Source organism: Orycteropus afer, unplaced genomic scaffold (assembly GCF_000298275.1).
Source record: "Orycteropus afer afer isolate SDZICR_OR568_19922 unplaced genomic scaffold, OryAfe1.0 scaffold00144, whole genome shotgun sequence".
Taxonomy (NCBI): domain Eukaryota; kingdom Metazoa; phylum Chordata; class Mammalia; order Tubulidentata; family Orycteropodidae; genus Orycteropus; species Orycteropus afer.
The window spans coordinates 2,875,188-2,893,909 of NW_006921731.1; the positions used below are offsets into that span (position 1 = coordinate 2,875,188).

Below are 18,722 nucleotides of genomic sequence, written 5' to 3' on the forward strand. Positions count from 1 at the left end.
AGGCAGAGGGGAGCCAGGGGATATTTTGGAGCCAGGAGCTAGTGTAAGCAGATGACCTTGAGGAGACTCATCTGGGAGCAGCTTGGGGGATGGCCAGGATGAGTGAATCCATGGTGGACGGTGGAAGTGACAGTGGGAAAGATTTGAAGATGAGATTGGAATTTGTTATTGAGGTTCTGCTGTGATTTTGAACTCTGTTATTAGCTGCTATCCAATTGGCTCCTGACTTCTGGCAACCCCATTCATCATGGAAGGAGATACTTCTTGTCCTGTGCTATCCTCATGATCAGTTGCTGTTCTGGTTATCTAGTACCGCTCTAACAGAAATACCACAGATGGGATGGCCTGAACAAACAGGAGTTTATTCTCTTACAGTTCGAGAGGCTACAAGTCCAAGTTCAAAGTGCCAGGCTCTAGGGGCTGGGTTAAAGCCCCTCAGCCTTGGGCTTCAGCTCTGCCTCCTGCTCCCGGTCCACTGAAGCTAGAGGGTTTTCTTCACTCAGACAGCTACTGGCTGTTGAGACTGACAAGCCCAAGGTTGACAAGTAAAAAGGCACAGTCCTGATGTTACCAAACCACATGGCAGCCCATTAATTCAAGTCCATTGAAAGTCCCAAGGTCGGCAGAGCATGGCAGGCTGCTGAACAATGACACGGCTACATGCAGGGTCCAAGCGTGCCATAAACAAGAGACCATTCTCAAAGTTGTTTCTTATATACACGAAGCAGACCACATCCCAAAGGTAGCTACTCAGCTGCTCACAGTAGATTCCACCATGGAGTTGATTACCGGTCTCATCATGATGAATATGACAGCCAGTTGCCCAGCCATTCAACCAGGCCCAGCCAAGTTGACACACAAACTTAACCACCACAGTTGCAGATTGGACTGCTATGATCTATAGGGTTTTCACTGGCTTTTGAGTGAAACACATATAGGAAATCAGCAGACTTTTCTTCCTAGTCCATCTTAGTCTGGAAGCTCTGCTGGAGCACATAGGCCTCTACTGAGAGATGGGTGGTGGCTGTGCATGTGGTGCATTGGTCAGACTCGAACCCAGGTCTCCCGCATGAAAGGTGAGAATTCTTTTGAACTTGTGCCCTGGTTGCACACATCTAGCTCGATCAATATATATTTCCTAAAATGTGGGGTACATTTCATTCATGGGACCTGAGATTATACATGAAACTCAAGATAATTTATAGTGTAACGCAGTCTTAGGCACTAAATCAGGCTGAAACACAAAATGGAAAGGCATCCCCTCCTCAGCTCTCCCCTAGTCCTGACTATATGAGGAGAAAGTCTTTCTTTTGCACCTCTCATGCTGCCATTTCCCTTCTGTTGAAAACAAGCAAACAGCTTTAGGCAAGCAATACCCTCTAGATAGAATTTTATATAAAACTTTTGTTTTCATTGAATTAATTTCCTATGAATCAAGATGACATGTGCTCCTAGTTTTCCTGTTACTGTAGTTACAGGAAAAGAGCTCTGGTGGTGCAGTGCTTAAAGCATTTGGTTGCCAACCAAAAAGGTCAGTGGTTGGAAACCACCAGCTGTTCCATGGGAAAAAGATGAGGCAGTCTGCTTCTGTAAAGATTTACAGCCTTGGACACTCTATGGAGTAGTAGTTCTACTCTCTCCTATAGGGTCACTATGAGTCAGAATTGATTCAATGGCAGTTGGGTGAGTAGTTATATGAAATTTTCATGTTGAGTAAGTTCATTTCAGTAGAAAAGAGAGTCAGTTTTTGAGAGCAAATGAAAGAAAGAATAATGCTGGTGGTTAACATGCCCAAGTGCTAACTGAAAGGTTGGAGGTTGGAGTCCACCCAGGGGCACCTTGGAAGAAAGTCTTGGCAATCTAGTTCCAAAAATCAGCCACTGAAAACCCTATGGGGCACAGGTCTACTCTGACACATGTGGGTTACCACGAGTTGGAATTGACTCAGTGGCAATTTGTTTTGTTTTATGTGAATATGGCAAAAAAATAAAAATAATGGAGTCAATGTTCCATGGTTCAAGTTTGGAAAACACTGGGTTAGACTGTGTGGCAGAAGCTGACTTGTGCCAAATTTTTGTGCCAAGGTCCTGTTTCTAACTGGTCTCAGAGAAGCTCTGAGTGATGTGTGTGTGTGGGAGGGCAGGGGGGTTGTGAGGGAGGGGGCAGTGTGAATTGCACTGCCAGCCTGGTGGAACCCACTGCTGTCACCTGCAGCAGCCTAACGCTCTCCCATTCCTTGCCTCTTCCTGCAGAGATCCGCACGCAGCTGGTGGAGCAGTTCAAATGCCTGGAGCAGCAATCCGAGTCACGGCTGCAGCTGCTCCAGGACCTTCAGGAGTTTTTCCGGCGGAAAGCTGAGATTGAGCTAGAGTACTCCCGCAGCCTGGAGAAGCTGGCTGAGCGTTTCTCCTCCAAAATCCGCAGCTCCCGGGAGCACCAGTTCAAGTGAGAAGGGCCTGGTCTGGGAAGAAGGGAGGTGGTGCTGGTTGGGCAGGCAGTTGGGTGCCAAATAGCAAGGAGGCAAGGACTCAATGGAGGCAGATGGCTGGGCTTTTAAGGTCCTGGGGCTGCAAGCTACTTATACCACTGAGCCTCAGTGTTCCTCATGTGTCAAGTGGAGACATAAATAGTTACTACTCACATGGTTGCTGTAGGGAATTAACGAGTAATCCAAGAAACATACTTATCACAGTAAGTGCTCAGTAAATTATTGTTGTTGTTATTATCCTCCTAAGCCCCAGGCACTAAGCTAGGCTCCCTTTGTGCCCAGATGAGACCTTACCTCCTTTCTGTACATCCTGACCTGATTCAGTTCTATTTCACCTGGGGGGTTCAACCAGCCCATTTCCAAGTCCGACAGCACAATGACCTTAGAGATTCTTCCACGTGGAATTAACGCTCAGATCACTTCTCTTCCTCATTCCCTGGGTACACCTTATTTACCCCATGAAAGCAATGCACAACCCTTCCCCCAGTCATAATTTCTCATATCCCAGGCTCTGAGTTCATGACAGCTGTCTTCTGCTGCCTCCTCCACTGTGCTCTGTCCACTTGGGCACTGACCCACAGGGCTCTGAATCCCCCAGCTGCACAACATTCCAGAGTCTGACCTTAGGGGTCTAGTTCACGTGCTGATTTGGGCAGAAGGTGGCAGACCTCATGTGGACCATAGTCCCCATGCAGGACTCCCATCTGCAGGTCATCCCACCTAGCACAGTCTTCTTCAGCCATCCTTCCTGGGCTTTCCTCTGCTCCTCAGTTCACCTTGATCCTGACTGACCCTCACCTCCAGGAGACCTATCTGACCCCAGCTCTATCCTCTTGGTTCCATCCATCTTGTTGTCTACATTTTTACTCTGGTCAGGGAACTCTCTTCTTTTATACTCCCCTAAACCAGTTGCCATCAAGTCGACTCCAATTCATGTGTAAGAGTAGAATTGGCTGATTTTTCAGAAGTAAATCACCAGGTCTTTCTTCCAAGGTGCCTCTGGGTGGGCTTAAACCTCCAACCTTTCATTTAGCAGCTGAGTGTGTTAACCATTTGTACCACCCAAAGTCTCCTCCTCTGTATCAGGAGCTCTGGTGGTATAGTGGTTAAGGCATTTGGCTGCTAACCAAAAGGTTGGTGGTTTGAACCCACCAGCTGTTCCATGGAAGAAAGATTGGGCAGTCAGCTTCTATAAAGGTTTACAACCTCAGAAACCCAATGTGGGTCACTATGAGTCAGAATCAACTTGATGGCCTTAGTCTGTGGCACAGCATTTGGACACTCAATGATATGTTTCCTTCTCTTGACATTTGAAGATAAGAAATTACTTCATTAAAGGGTGAAAACTGTGTTATATGTTTGCAGAAAACATGCTTCTTTTTCTATTTAATCTCATCTATTAAGACTTTCTCAGAAAACCAAGGAGGGGTTGCTATGAGTTGGATCTGACTCAACAGCGGTGAATTTGGTGTTTTGGATTCTTATTAAAACTTTCACAGCAGGAGGAAGCTCCTATTAATAAATTCCTCCCAGGCACTGTCTAGGCCCTGTCATTCATATAATCTTATTTTTCTGTATATTTTTCAGGAGATTTGTGGTCTTTAAATGATAAAAGTAAAATGCTCATTATGTGCAATTTAGAATACACAGAAAAGTAGGAGGAAAAAAAAAAAAACAACACTCATTAGCCACCACTGTTCACATTTGGTTTCTTTTTCTTTTCTCTCTCTCTCTCTCTCTCTCTCTCTCTCTCTTTCTCTCTCCATGTTATTCTTTAGAGCAGTTTTATATGTACAGAAAGGACAGAGAGCTCCCATGTAGGCCCTTTCCCCTTACACATCTTTTCCCTCTTCTTAATATCTTGCATTTATGTGGTATATTTGTTACAATTGGTGAAACAGCAATGATGTATTAACTAAAGTCCATAGTTCACATTAGAGCTCTCTCTTTGTATTGTACTATCTATAGGTTTTGCAAATGTACATTATAGTATCATGCAGGATAGTTTCACTGCCTTAAAATACCCTGTGCGCTGTCTATCCATCCCTCTTGAACCCTTGGAAACCCTGACCTTTTTACTGCCTCTGTGGTTTTGCCAATGAGTCCTGGTGGTAACCAAAATATCGGCAGTTAAAACCCATCAGCTGCTCTGTGGGAGAAAGTTGTGGCAGTCAGCTTCTGTAAAGATTTATTTATAGCCTTACTGCCCCATGGGACAGTTCTACTCTATCCTATAGGATTGCTGTGAGTCAGAATCTACTCAGTGGCAGTGGTTTGGTTATGTATGTACCACAGTTTGTTTATTCATTCACCTATCGAAGGACATCTTGGTTGCTTCCTTGATTGTCTTTTACTAATAACAACAACAGTAATAGTTTATTGAGTGCATTAACTGAGCGCTTACTCTTGTGTCAGGTGGGTATTACTGCTCATCTTGAAGATGAGGACGCTAAAGCTCTGAGAAGACAATAGGTACATGGACCTGCAATTGGAAAGAGATAGATCTGGACCTACATCCTTGTTCTGCCCACCCAGCCTGAGATGAGAGGGGAGTTGAGTCAGCCTGAGGGCAGCAGGATATTGAACACTCCCGAAACACAGAGGCACACACAGAAACCCACTTCCAGGGTTGAGCTGTCACTGGAACATTCATGTCTTGGGCCATCGCCAGCTGTAGACATGGGGCTATATATAGTGGGGGTGGAGCCTTGTCTCCTGCCTTTCCTCTTTCCAGTGTGAAGGTGGGGGAGAAAGGGGGAATGATGGGGACCAAGGGAGCATGGAGGAGGGGTCCTCTGATCCCTTGCATTGAATGTAATAAGCTCAGCCAGCCCCTCGTGGGTTCATTAACCAAGGCCACCAGACGGAACGGGAGCCGCAGCTGGCAGCCGGGCCAACAGGGCTGCATGACACACCATGAAGGTCTAATTAGGGCGTGGGCCCAGGCCTTGCAGCTGGAGAGGGTCCTCTGCACAATGCTAATGCGGGGGTGCAGCCGGATGGCTCTGGAAGCAGAGAGTCTCTAGGGCTGTCTAGACTCACCCTTTGACCTCTGGGCCGAGCAGTGTGACCCCAGCAGCCTCTTCTTGGAGTTTAGTGCCTACAACCTGCACTTTGCTGGGGGCCATTATCCTGGCTGCTTTACTGATACTTCATTTAAGAGTGTCCATCTGTGTCCCAAGGAGCCTGTTAGTACCTTGCAGGCAGGGCCAAGTCTTGCCATTTTATTCCCCCAGCATGGGCCCATTGCTGAGGGGTAGAGATGGGGTGTTTCTGATGAAAGGGAGGAAGGAGGAAAGGAGGAAGGGAGAAAGGAATGTAGGGTGGAGGGAGAGGGGAAGGAGATTTCCTTGCTCTATAAAGCTCACCTTGGCTGAGAGATTTGGTTCAGGGAGGGAGTTGAGTTGCCTGAGATCTCACAGCAAATGAGAGGTAGAAGCAGACATGACCTCAGGTCTCTTGACTCTAAATCCAGGGCTCCTTTTGCTCTATCTACCACCTCTCTCCAAGGGCAGTGGGCAGGCCCCAGCTGTGTACCTGTCCATTTGAGCAACTGACAAATTTATAGCTGCCCAGGAGGTGCTCTGTCTCCAGCCTGAGTTTCAAGTGGCACTTTATTCAAAGAAAGGCTCAGATGCTGACTAAGAGGGCTTACTTGGGGCAGTCGAAACATTTAGACAGCAATATCATCATGTGTTTCCATTCTCATGTCACATATTTCTATTCTAACAAACCTTTCAAAGCACTCTGCCATCTTTACTCTCTTATAATCCTTATGACAACCCAGAGAAGTGGCAGGGGAGCAGAGGGTTTTGTCTCACACAAATTGAGTACCAGAAAGGGCAGTGGCTTCTTTTACCCAGGATGCACCGTGAGCTGCTGAGCTCCAAAATCCAGGTCTCCAACTTCCGGCTTGGGCTTCTCTCTCCAAGAAGCCACATGATCACTCATTTATTTCAACTGCATGCATTGAGGACCTCTTATGTTCCTGTTCTGGGCTCAGAGCTGAGTGCACAAAGATGAGTGAGATGCAGGTCCTGCTCTCAGCTGCTGCATTTTCTCTTGAGAGACAAGAACAGGCTTGGGGACCCTGGTAGTCAGGGCCAGCACTCAATCCCTGTAGCTCAGGTCTTTGAAAACTATTCCCTCTCACCCTTGAGGCCTCAATGTTTAATTGTCATGTCCTCTGGAAGCATCCTTGATTCTGCTGATACCTTCCTCTGCGTGCCCACAATACTCTGTACTTAGGTATTTATTTATTCACCTAATATTTATTGAGGAGCTCTGGTACATAGTGGCTGAGACACTTGCCTGCTAACCAGACGGCTGGCGGTTCAAACCCACCAGCCACTCCTCGGAAGGAAGGTTGGGCAATCCTACTTCCGTAGTGATAACTGCCTCGGAAACCCAGGGAGGGGTCGCTATGAGTCGGGGCCGACTCGACGGCACATAACAACAACAACAACAACAATATTTATTGAGCCTTCACCATGGGCCAGAGGTCTCTGGGTGGTGCAAACAGTTTGCACTTAACTGCTAACCTAAAGATTGGAGGTTTGAACTCACCCAGCAGCTCTACAGAAGAAAGACCTGGTGATCTGCTTCTGTAAAGATTCCAAAGACCAAAGACCAAAGCCATCAAGTTGATTCTAACTTATAGCGACCCTGTAGGACAGAGCAACTGCCCCATAGGCAGTTTGTAAATCTTTACAAAATTAGAATGCCACATCTTCCTCCCTTGGAGCAGCTGTGATTTTGAACAGCTGATCTTTTTGTTAGCAGCCAAGCACTTAACCCCTTGTGCCACCAGTGCTCCCTCTGCAAAGATGAAAGCCAAGAAAACCCTATGGAGCAATTCTACTCTGTAATATATGGGGTTGCCATGAGTCAAAACTGACTTGGTGGCAATAAGAAAAAAACAAGACCATATTCCAGACTCTGGATTGACAGTAGCAAACAAGATAGATTTGGTTCCTGCCACAGTAGAATTTACCATTTAGTGGAGGAGAGAGAGAAGAATGAAAGATGGAAAAATAATGAAAGAAAGACAAACTATAATCAAATGAAAACAAATATAATGCTAAGTGTTCTGATTGTGTACTGCTGTGTAACAATAATACCCCAAAACCGTACATCCCAAAACTTAATGCATCTTGTGATTTTGAGTCAGGAATTTGGACAGGGCTCACCTGGGAGATTTTTCTCCTTTGCATGATATGGAGGAGATCTTAGCTCATGATTGGTCTGGTCCAGAGGGGGTATATTTGCCTTCTGGCCATTGGGCAAAGGATCCCCATTCATGCACCTGGTACCAGATGCAATGCTGATGACAGGATAGATGTGAATTTTACAGCACTGTCCTTGTCTGCGGACTCAGGAGGGTCTAAGATGGCTTCATTCACATACCTGGTACTTTGGTGAGTTGGCTGGAGGCTGGCCAGACTAGACTCTCCAGCCAGGGTCAGTCCTCTGCCATGACGTGCAGGGCTCCAAGAGAGCAAAGTAGAAGCTGCAGTCCTCTCAAAGGCTAGGCCTGCAACCAGCACAGTGTGACTCCCCGTGCCTATGGAGAACAGAAGCTCTACTTCAAGGGATGGGGACATGAACCCCTCTTCTCAATGGGAGGAGTAGCAAAAGGTTTGCAGCTCTCTTCAGTTCTTCACATTGAGGTAGAGCAGTGGTTTGAGAAGGCTTCTGGGTAAAGTGACATTTCAGCTGAGACCTAAGAGATGAGGAGGAGCAGCCATGACAGTGTGAGGAGAGGGAGGACACAGAGTCATCATAAGCAGGGAGAAATAGCATCTGATTTATACTTTTATAAGACTATCATGGAATGGGGGAAACTCTGGTGGCATAGTGCCTAAGGCATCTGACTGCTAACCAGAAGGCTGGTGGTTCAAACCCACCAGCCACTCCTCGGAAGGAAGACTGTGCAATCTACTTCCATAGTGATACTGCTCAGAAACCCAAGGGGGGGTTGCTATGAGTCAGATCCAACTCCATGGCAGTGAGGTTTTTTTTTTTTTTTTTTTTAGTATCATGGAATGGAGGGGGCAAGAGTCGAACTGAGGAGATCAGCAGGAGTTGCGGTGGTTGTAGCTCTGCAGGCAGGAGGTGATAAAAGCCTGGGTAGAAGCACAGCATTTGAGAAGTGGACAGATGCAGGGAAATATGCTGGGCACTCTTTCAGAGGTAGAACTGCAGAAGAAAGAGAGATCATTTCTGATTTGAGATGCAAAGGGCTTAGGGAGGGTAGGGTATAGGGCAGAAGCTCCCACCCTGTGTTGGAATGTCCCCTTTTTGACAACCTTGGACTACAAGTTCTGAGATGACAGGTAGGCTGCCTATTGACCTGGGGCCGTAGCACCTGGCACAAGGTTTGACATATGGTTGTTACCCACTAAATGTTGGTTGGTTGAAAGAATGAATGAAGGTCAAGTGGTGATTAGAGTTGCTCTGGGGGTTTGGGGTGGTGAGTCCCTGGGTGGAGCAAATGGATGAGTGTTTGGCTGCTTACTGAAAGGTTGGTAGTTAAAGTCCAACCAGAGGTGTCTCAGAAGAAAGATCTGGCAATCGACTTCTGAAAAATCACCTGTGGAGCACAGTTCTAGCTTTGTACACACAGGGTCGCCATGAGTCAGAATTGACTCAATGGCAACTAGTTGATTTTTTGGGGGGATTTTGGAAGCAGAAAAGGGGGTATATTTGCCTTCTGGCCATTGGGCAAAGGATCCCCATTCATGCACCTGGTACCAGATGCAATGCTGATGACAGGATAGATGTGAATTTTACAGCACTGTCCTTGTCTGCGGACTCAGGACCAACAAAAGGCTAGAGCAGTAGTTCTCAAAGTGTGGTCCCTGGACCAGCAGTGTCAGCATCATGAGGGAACTTGTTAGAAATGCAGAATCTGGGAGCCCACCCCAGACCTGCTGAATCAGGAGCTCTGGAGGTCGGACCTACTCTCTGCATGGTAACAGATTATTCTCTTCCATAGGATTCTTAGGACATTTCAAGTTAAGGAGCCACATGAAAAATAGTTCACAACTCACTTTCATCCTGCTCTGGCCTTCTAGACCCCTCCTCTTCACCAACACAAAACTCATAATTCATTGCCCTTTCCAAGCCAGGCCTACCTGAGCCTGGCTTTCCCTTTTGAAGGCCTGGAGCTGGGACCCCTTCCTTAGCAGGTGCAAGGCACGAAGGGCGGTGATTACAGGGTCTTTAAACACTGGCTCTTGATCCTGATGGGTGTTCTCCTCCAAACAAGTTGGGTAGTTCCAGGAAGCCAAAGGTCTTCTGGGACTAAGACTCTTTTCTTTCTGCAGTGAAATGTTTTGTAAAGCACAAATACTTTAAGATGTTTGGTTTAAAAACAAAAAGGAAAGAGAGAAAAAGAGAGAGAGAGGGAGAGAGAGAGATGGCTCTCTGGTCAGCAGAACCACTGCCCACTCTATCTCTTCTCAAGCACTGGTATTTGAAAGGCTGATATTTTGCAAAACTACACTTCTTGATTTCTTTTTGGAAGCTATTTAACCATAGGAGCCAACCTACACCATAATATTATTAATATTTCATAAAACTAGTATCCCTCAGGACCCAGGTTGAAATCTCTATTCTAGACAGATGCCAGGTTACATACAGAGGCACTCCATTTGAATATTGTTGTGTGTTTTGCCTGACAGAGTCTCCTTCTATTCTGACTCACTTGGTTTTGATATCCTGCATTTTCCACAGAATATACCTGATTTTATATATATATATATATATATATATATATATATATATACACACATGTATATATGTTGTTGTTGTTATGTGCCGTCAAGTCAGACCTGACTCATAGTGACCCCTCCTTGGGTTTCCGAGGCAGTATCACTACGGAAGTAGATTATATATATGTGTGTGTGTGTACATATATGTGTGTGTATATGTGTGTGTGTACATATATGTGTGTGTGTGTGTGTGTGTATATGTAATTATATAACATATATCTGATGTATCTAGAGGTTTAAGTGTTGTTTGCTATTATTTGGACAGCACCCCCCCCCCCAAAAAAAAAGCAACAGCAGAATGTGTTAAAATATATTTCAAATGTTTGGAAAAGTCAGAATTCTGAAAGAGCTCAGCTAGTTCACGAATAACGGCTAATATTCTATGCAGAAGAGTTTTTTGATCATCTTTCAGCTCCAAGGAGCATTTGGGAGGGAGGATCCCAGTGAGTCTAACTTGATTGCCAAGAAAATGCTTCTTTCTGGAGATACAGCATTCAGTGTTTTTCCAAGATGTAGCATTTCTCTAAAAAAGATGCTATAATCTAGATTTCACCTTCCAGTCTCATCCTCAACAGAGAAGCACTTTTGTAGCATGGAAATTGATCCTTATATTCAAGAGATTCAGAATTAAAGGCTTTTCAGAATCAGGTGGGGGTAATGGAGAAAGGCCTGCAGGTGGAGCTGGGTCTCCATTCACAGCAACTACTATTACTATGGAAGACTCACATTTCACTAGTCACGACAGCTCCCACCCACAACCTGCCTGATGTTCTTCCCATATGCTTTTTCTGATTGTTGGGTGCCTGTGCTGTGCAGTTTGTTTAATATTTCAAATATCCACCCACATCGATACTATCGCATGTCAAGCACTCTATTAAACGTGTTATATGCATAATCTCATTTGACTATCATGATAACTTTTGTGACTTATGAGGCAGGTAGGTACTCTCTCCACCTTTCTAGTTGAAAAGTTGAGGTTTTGAAAAATTAAGTAATTTGCCCAGAGGAACACACACAGCTAGAACAGGTAAGTGGCAGTACTTGGATTTGAGTTTTGGTTGATCTGGCTCAAAATGCAAAACTGCTTATAGCTACATGCCTTTAGGTTGTCCCCTCACCTCTCTGGGTGGAATTGTGTTTTCCCAGAGCCACCTATCAGCCCAGACCTCATCCTCCCTGTGTTGGCATCAGTGCTTCCCTTTTCTTTCCCTGGTCAATTCGTGCTTATCCCACAAGGGCCAGCTCAGGGGTCACGTCCTCTGGGAAGCCCCTGCTGTTTGCTCACAGGCCCACAGTCAGCTGCTCCCTCCTCTGCCCTCCCAGAGGGCTCTGTGTGTGTCTCTCTCCTGGGGCCTTAGTCCGATTATCAAGGGATGATCCAGTTCATATGCCTGGTTTTACCACTTTAGTCTGCCAGCTGCTAAACAAGGGACCATTTCTACTCTCTCTCTCTCTTTCTTGATCTGATTTATAATAGAAACTTTATCAAAGTTTTTTGAATGAATAAATGAAAAGATTAAGCTACTACCAAACGTTCTTTTCAAATACACAACATTTGTATACAAATATACAGACTGTGGGAGCAGTTTCAGAGCATCAGACTTCAACCCAACCTTTGTTGTTGTCGTTAGTTGCTGTTTAGTTACGTACAACAGACTGAAATGCTGCTGGTCCTATGCCATCTTCACGGATATTGAATACTTGAATCCATTGTTGTAGCCACTGTCTTTTGAGTGCCTTCCAACCTAGGAGGCTAATCTTCCAGCGCCGTAGCAGACAATCTTCTGTTGTGATCCATAGGATCCTCACCGGTTATTTTCAGAAGTAGATCGCAAGGCCTTTCTTCTTAGTCTGTCTTAGTTTGGAAGCTCTGCTGAAACCTGTCCACCGTGAGTGTCCCTACTGGCATTTGAAAGACCACTGGCATAGTTTCCACTGTCACAGCAACACACAAGCCACCACAGTACAAGAAACTAACAGATTTCTTAAAAACATTCTAAGAGCCAGAGCTATCTAGTAATGAAAGGGCTATCTTGCGGGAGGAGGGAGTGCCCAATCAGTGGAGGCATGTAAGCAAAGGCTGAGTGTTTTAGGAGAGCATTTCTGGAGTGGGATGGGTGGTCAGATCAGATCAGTATTCCTCAAAATAAGAGAAGGATCACTTATTGCACATGAACCATTAAATATTGAATTATCTTTTCAATTTTCTTTTAATCCTTCCATTTGCCTCAAGGAGAAAGTCTCAGTTTGGTACTGATACGTTGTTGTTAATACCTCTTTAATCTCCTTTTAACAATAGAGAACAGACTCGCATTGGCATCTGTGCAGGATTGAATAATACTGTTTTGTTTCCCTTAAGTTTATTTTTTTCAGTTATTTTCTATTTGTTGTGAGTAATGCTGTTTTCTTTTTAAGTAGGGGCCAAACCTCAAACCAAACCCACTGCCATTGAGTCCATTCTGACTCATAGCAACCCTACAGGACAGAGTAGAACTGCCCCTAGAGTTTCCAAGGTGTAAATCTTTATGGAAGCAGACTGCTTCATCTTTCTCCTATGGAGCCCCTGGTGAGTTCGAACTGCCGACCTTTAGGGTAGCAGTCAAATGCTTTAACTACTATACCAATAGAGCCCCTTAGCGTGGGGGCAGTCCTTGATAAATAAAATTATTTAAATGAAAAAAGATAGCTAATAGGGAAATATTAAATATGGGATATGCAGCATTGTCAGAAATCTTGAAGACAGCAAAAGATCCCCCTAGGGTCTTCCAGTTCCTCCTGGAACATGGGCATCTTTCATCTCTGCCTGTTCCCCTCCACCTACCTTTTTCAACCCTGGGAGGGATTGTAAGGCAGGAGGCCCAGCCTAAAGAGTGGTCTGCATGATGGCTACAGCTACCTTTTCTGAACTGCATGTTTCTTCTTCCAAAGTTCCCTTCTGATCATTCCCAGCTCCCATACCAGGTTTCCCGGAATCTTCAGGGACTATAATCAACAATCTCCAAAGAAGTAACCAGGATGGCTTCTTTATGCATATGTATGCATGTATATGCTTGATATACATATATGCATATATATTTTTAAAATGTTTATTCTAAAAATGGAGAAGAGATGTTCTAATAAACAAGAAAGCACACATATGTAGGTTTTTTTTTTTTTTTTTTACTTGATTCCATTAGGCAAATAGGATAATAGTGACCTTTGACGATTAGATCATACCTTATACTTTGCAAAGTACTTCCTCATCCTTTAACTGCTTAAATCTTTCCAAGAATACTATGGAGGGAGGTGGGGATGAGGGGATGGTGTTGTCATTCCCTTTTGACAGACAAGGGACTTGAAGACCAGACAGGGTAAGTCCCAGTTTAGGATCACACCACCGACCCATGAAATAACTGGCCAGATGAGCCCCTTCCTCTGTCTGGTGCTTAACATGCCATGTGGTGCATTCATTGTCCAGGTAAATGGAGGCAAAAGGGGCTTGCAGGGGAAGAAAAGATGAAGTTGGCAGATATTGTGTAACGAGGCAGAGATTTTCATTCTGGCACTATGAATATATCCAACAAGTCAAAGGTGAGCTCACAAGTGCTGCTGGATACCAGGCTCTGTGTGCCACCATGATGAGGTACGAGGAATAAGATCCCAGAGGAATGAGTGAGTAGTTAATTCTGTTTGCCTCAGGGTAGAGGAGGAGTCATGGGAACATTTGCCCTGGGCCTTGAAGTACACATAAGAGTTTGCAGGAAGAAAAGGTAGTAATGGGAGGAAGAAAACCAACATTTGTAGGAAACGTACTGTTTTCATTCCCAAGGACTGTCATAATAAGAACAGAAATTTATTGTTGCACAGTTCTAGAGACTAAAAGTCTGCAATCAGGGTGTTGGCCGTGTTGATTCCTTCTGAGAGCTCCGAGGGAGAATCTGTTCCACATCTTTGTCCTAGCTTCTGTGATGGCCAGGGATCCTTGGCATTCCTTGGCTTGTAGATGCATCACTCCAAATTTTTGCCTCTGTCTTCGCATGGCTTTCTGTCTCTTGTCTTTTTTAAGGACATCCCTCATATTGGATTAGGACCTACTCTATTTAAGTATGACCTCAGGTTACTGTAACATCTTCAAAGATCCTATTTCCAAACAAGGTCACATTCACAGGTACCAGAGGTTAGGGCTTCAACATATCTTGAGGGGGGAACACAATTCAACCCATAACACTTATGAGCCATAGATAGATATACCTCAGTCTTTGGACTTTTCCAAGAACCTAGTAGCATAGTGCCTAAGGCACTTGACTGCTAACCAGAAGGCTGGCGGTTCAAACCCACCAGCCACTCCTCAGAAGGAAGATGGGGCAATCTACTTCCATAGTGATACTGCCTCGGAGACCCAAGGAGGGGTCACTTTGAGTTGGGTGCGACTCAACGGTATATAACAACAACAACAGTGACATACTGATGATAACAACAACAACTATTATTATTATTATAAAAGCATTCCAAAACCAAACTCACTGCCATCGAGTTAATTCTGACTTATAGTGACCCCCATTGGGTTTCTGAGGTTGTAAGTCTTTTCAAAAGTAGATTGCCCAGTCTTCCTTCTGAATTATTGTTATATGCTGGGTTTAATGCTAAAAGAGTTGCATGAATCACCTCTTTTAATCCTTAAAGAGCCATTGTGAGGTGGGCATTATCAACCCCATTTTACAGATAAGGAAAGCAAGGCTTCAACTAATTTCCCAAGTTCACCCAGCTCATGAGAGGCAGAACTGATATTTGAACCTCAGTCCTTTGACTCCATAGCACCCCTGCACAGACAGTGCTTCAGCCAAGTGTTCCAATGGATGTAATCCTTCCCCTTTGAAATTATTCAGTCCCAGGGTTGTCATCAGCCATAGGTGGCTTCTAAGTCAATGGATTTCACTTAAGATCTTTTCAGTCTAGAGAGAGCCTGCCTGAGAATGAAGCAAACGCAGATGGGGGAAAGCAGAGCCAAGAGGTGGAGAGAGTAAGACAGGTCCTGAGAACATCCTTTGAATCCCTAGATCCAGCTGTGCCTGAGACCAACTTCCCTCTATTCTTTTACATTTTTTTTTGATCTAATACATTCTCAGTGTGAAGTGAATATTTCTGTCATTTCAACTGCAGGTGTCCTGATTCACACCCAGCATTACATAATTCTTGGTTTGTCTTCATTTCTTCTACTAGATTCCGAGCTTTTTCAAGGCACACCCCAGTCATCTTTCTAGTCTTCAGTGATTAGCACATAGTAGATACTAAAAAAAAAATTAGAAGTGTGAATGAATGAATTGGATTCTGCCAAGTGCTATGGAGGGATACAAAGAAATAAAAGACATCATTCCTGCCTTCAAGGGGCTTACAGAATAGGTGATGAAACAAGCCCCACACATGTGAAAGGTGACTAAGTTAAGCAATAATGAAAAAGACATCACCCAAAAAGTAACAGTGAAATGATCTAAATGGGTGGTACAAACGTTAACACACTCAATTGCTAAAAAAAGATTGGAGGTTGAGCTCACCTAGAGGTGCCTTGGAAGAAAGGCCTGGGCATATACTTCTGAAAAACCAGCGATTGAAAATGAAGCTGAAATGGCAATTGTTATATGTGTGTGTGTGTGTATACTGCATCAAGTCAGATCCGACTCATAGCGACCCCTCCTTCGGTTTCTGAGGTGGTATCACTATGGAAGTAGATTGCCCAACTTCCTTCCGAGGAGTGACTGGTGGGTTTGAACTGCCAGCCTTCTAGTTAGCAGTCAAATGCCTTAGGTACTGCGCCACCAGAGCTCCTAGTGTGTGTGTGTGTGTGTGCATATAGATGTATATATAGATGTGTGTGTGTGTGTGTGTATATAGTTGTTGTTGTTGTTTGCTGTTGAGTCAGCCCATATATGTATATTTACCACACACACACACAAACCCTATGGAACACCATTCCACTCTGATATACATGGGGTGGCCATGAACTGGAATTGACTCAATGGCAGTTGGTACTGCTATGAGTGGTACAGACAGAACATTTTATGGCTCTCAGGTGATCCCTGGAGTTTAAGCTAGTCAGAGGAAAGTGCCCTGAAGGACAGCCCTCTGAAGTAGACCTTGAAGAGTTGGATTTAGTTGCATGGAAGGAGTAAACTGAACCAAACTCATTGTTCTTGACTTGATTCTGATTCATGGTCCCCCATATGTTACAGAGTAGAACTGTGCTCCATAGAGTTTTCTTTAAGGAAGAAGATCAGCAGGCCTTTCTCCTGTGCTGCTACTAGGTGGGTTCAAACCACCAACACTGTGGTTAGTAGTGGAGCACAAACCATTTGCACTACCCAGGGGCCTCAAGGAAGGAGCAGAGGCAGGCATCCCATAGGAGAGAAACCAGAACATGAAGAGATGCTGTTATAGATAGAACTGTGTCCCCTAAAAGCATGTGTCAACTTGGCTGGGCCATGATTCTCAGTATTATGTAATTATCCTCTGTTTTGTGATCTGATGTAATAATCTTATGTGTTATAAATCCTAACCTCTATGATGTTAGTAAGGCAGGATACAATCGACAGGGTTAGGTTATGTCTTGAGTCAATCTCTTCTGAGATATAAGAGATTAATTAAACAAGGAGCAGAGATCAGAGGGACCTCAGTACCAATAAGAAAGAAGAACTGAGAGTAGAGTAACCCTTTTGGTTACTGGGGTCCCTTTGGTTCTGGGGTCCTGGTGCTTGAGAAACTCTTAGACCCAGGGAGAGATTGATGCCAAGACAAATGTAGATCTCCAAGAAGTACTGGACTCACAGATGTTGGAAGGAAAAAGGAACCTTCCTCCAGAGTGGACAGAGAAAGAAAACCTCCTGCTAGAGCCAGTGCTCTGGAATGGGATTTCTAGCCTCCTAAACTGTGAGATAATACATTTCTGTTTGTTAAAACCATTTGTGGCATTTCTGTAATAGTAGCACTAGAGAACTAAGACAGATGCTGAAGCAGGAATATATGTGACCTAGGCAGGACCACTATCCTTCCCAGATTTCAGCAGCTTCACTTTGCTATCATAGGAGATTTATAAATGGGTGCATAAGGGCCATTCACTGATTTCATTTTTGTACTTCTTAGACTTTTCAAATAAATAACTTTAGGAAATCAGGAAAAAAATATTATGTCAGATCATGTGTATACCTTTTGATTTTGGACAATATATTTGCTGGCATGAAAAAGATCTGAAAGGCCCTTACTGATTCCCTTATTTGGTTGATGAGAAAGTAAAGCTTCAGAGAGGTGGAGCCACAGCCCAAGAGCACACAGCCAATTAGCAACAGAGCCGGGACCCGAACCATGCTCTCCAGCTCCCAGTACAGCAGCCTCTGGATTCCTCGTGGGGCAAGAAATGGATAAATGAAGAAGTACATCCCTGGCCCCAGTTTGCTGCCTGGAGAGGGGCTGAGGAAGATTGGGCCAGCCTAGAATACTGCCCGAGGAGTTCAAACATCCTCTGCTCATCTGAGGGCCAACAGAAAGATGTCTGAGTGATCACATAAATCCTTCCTGGGCCTCCTAATCCACCTAGGGTAGGAGCCCAAAAACTCATCTCATACTACAAGGCCCAGTAGAGCCAGCTTATTTTATCTCGCCAGCCTTGACTCTACCCCTTGTCCCTACCCCTCTGTCCTCTGGCGACACTCACCTTCTCCTAGGTTCTACAAGGTGTCCATGCATGTGGTATTATCACATTTACTGCTAAGAAGGCTCTTCCTTATTCCTGTGCCATGTTCAAACCTATCCTTTCTGCTCCCTGTTTAGCAAGCACTTTTCACTTATTCAAGAAGGGTTTCCTGAGGTCTGACTATGTACAGTGTCTGGGCACTAAGAAATAGTGGTCAACACTGTTCAGGATAAACATATGCTAGAGAGGGGGACATGGGACAAGAACAAAAAATAAAGGAACAAGACAAATACCAGGTTTTGATAAACTATTAGGACAATGAAATAGGGTGCTGATGAAGAGTCTGGAAGTTACTGGGTGGTCAGGAGAGGCCTCTTGAGGAGGGCAGCTCAGCTAAGATCTTAATGGCAAGAAGGACTCTCATGATCAACCAATGCCCGTCCCCACTTTGTTCAGATAAGGTAAAGCCTCCCCCTAGTGTAGACTCTCATGTCACTGTGTCTTTTTCCTTCACAGCCCTTATCACAGTTGCAATTTTCTATTTATGTGATTATTTGATTATTTTGAGCCCTCCACTAGGCTGAAAGCTACATATGGTGACTTTGCTTACCATTGCCTAGCACTAAATGGGCCCTTAGTTAATAAATGCTCAATTAATGATTCATCCTGTAGGCAAGTGCCCAAACCAGTAAAACCAGTTGGTGTTGAGTCATCTCCAACTCATGGGTGACCCCACGTGTGTCAGAGTAGAACTGTGCTCCACAGGTTTTCACTAACTGGATTTTTTTTTTTTTTTTTT

The 18,722-nt window shown here is 44.6% G+C and overlaps 1 protein-coding gene across 1 annotated transcript in view; it reads left to right on the plus strand.

The window, feature by feature from the left end:
* Positions 1 to 18,722, plus strand: part of SRGAP3 (SLIT-ROBO Rho GTPase activating protein 3) — a 432,226-nt gene that overhangs the window by 189,205 nt on the left and 224,299 nt on the right. The window contains exon 2 of the mRNA XM_007945843.1: positions 2,253 to 2,445. Coding sequence (XP_007944034.1) covers positions 2,253 to 2,445 — 193 coding nt within the window. The remainder of the gene's footprint in view (positions 1 to 2,252; positions 2,446 to 18,722) is intronic.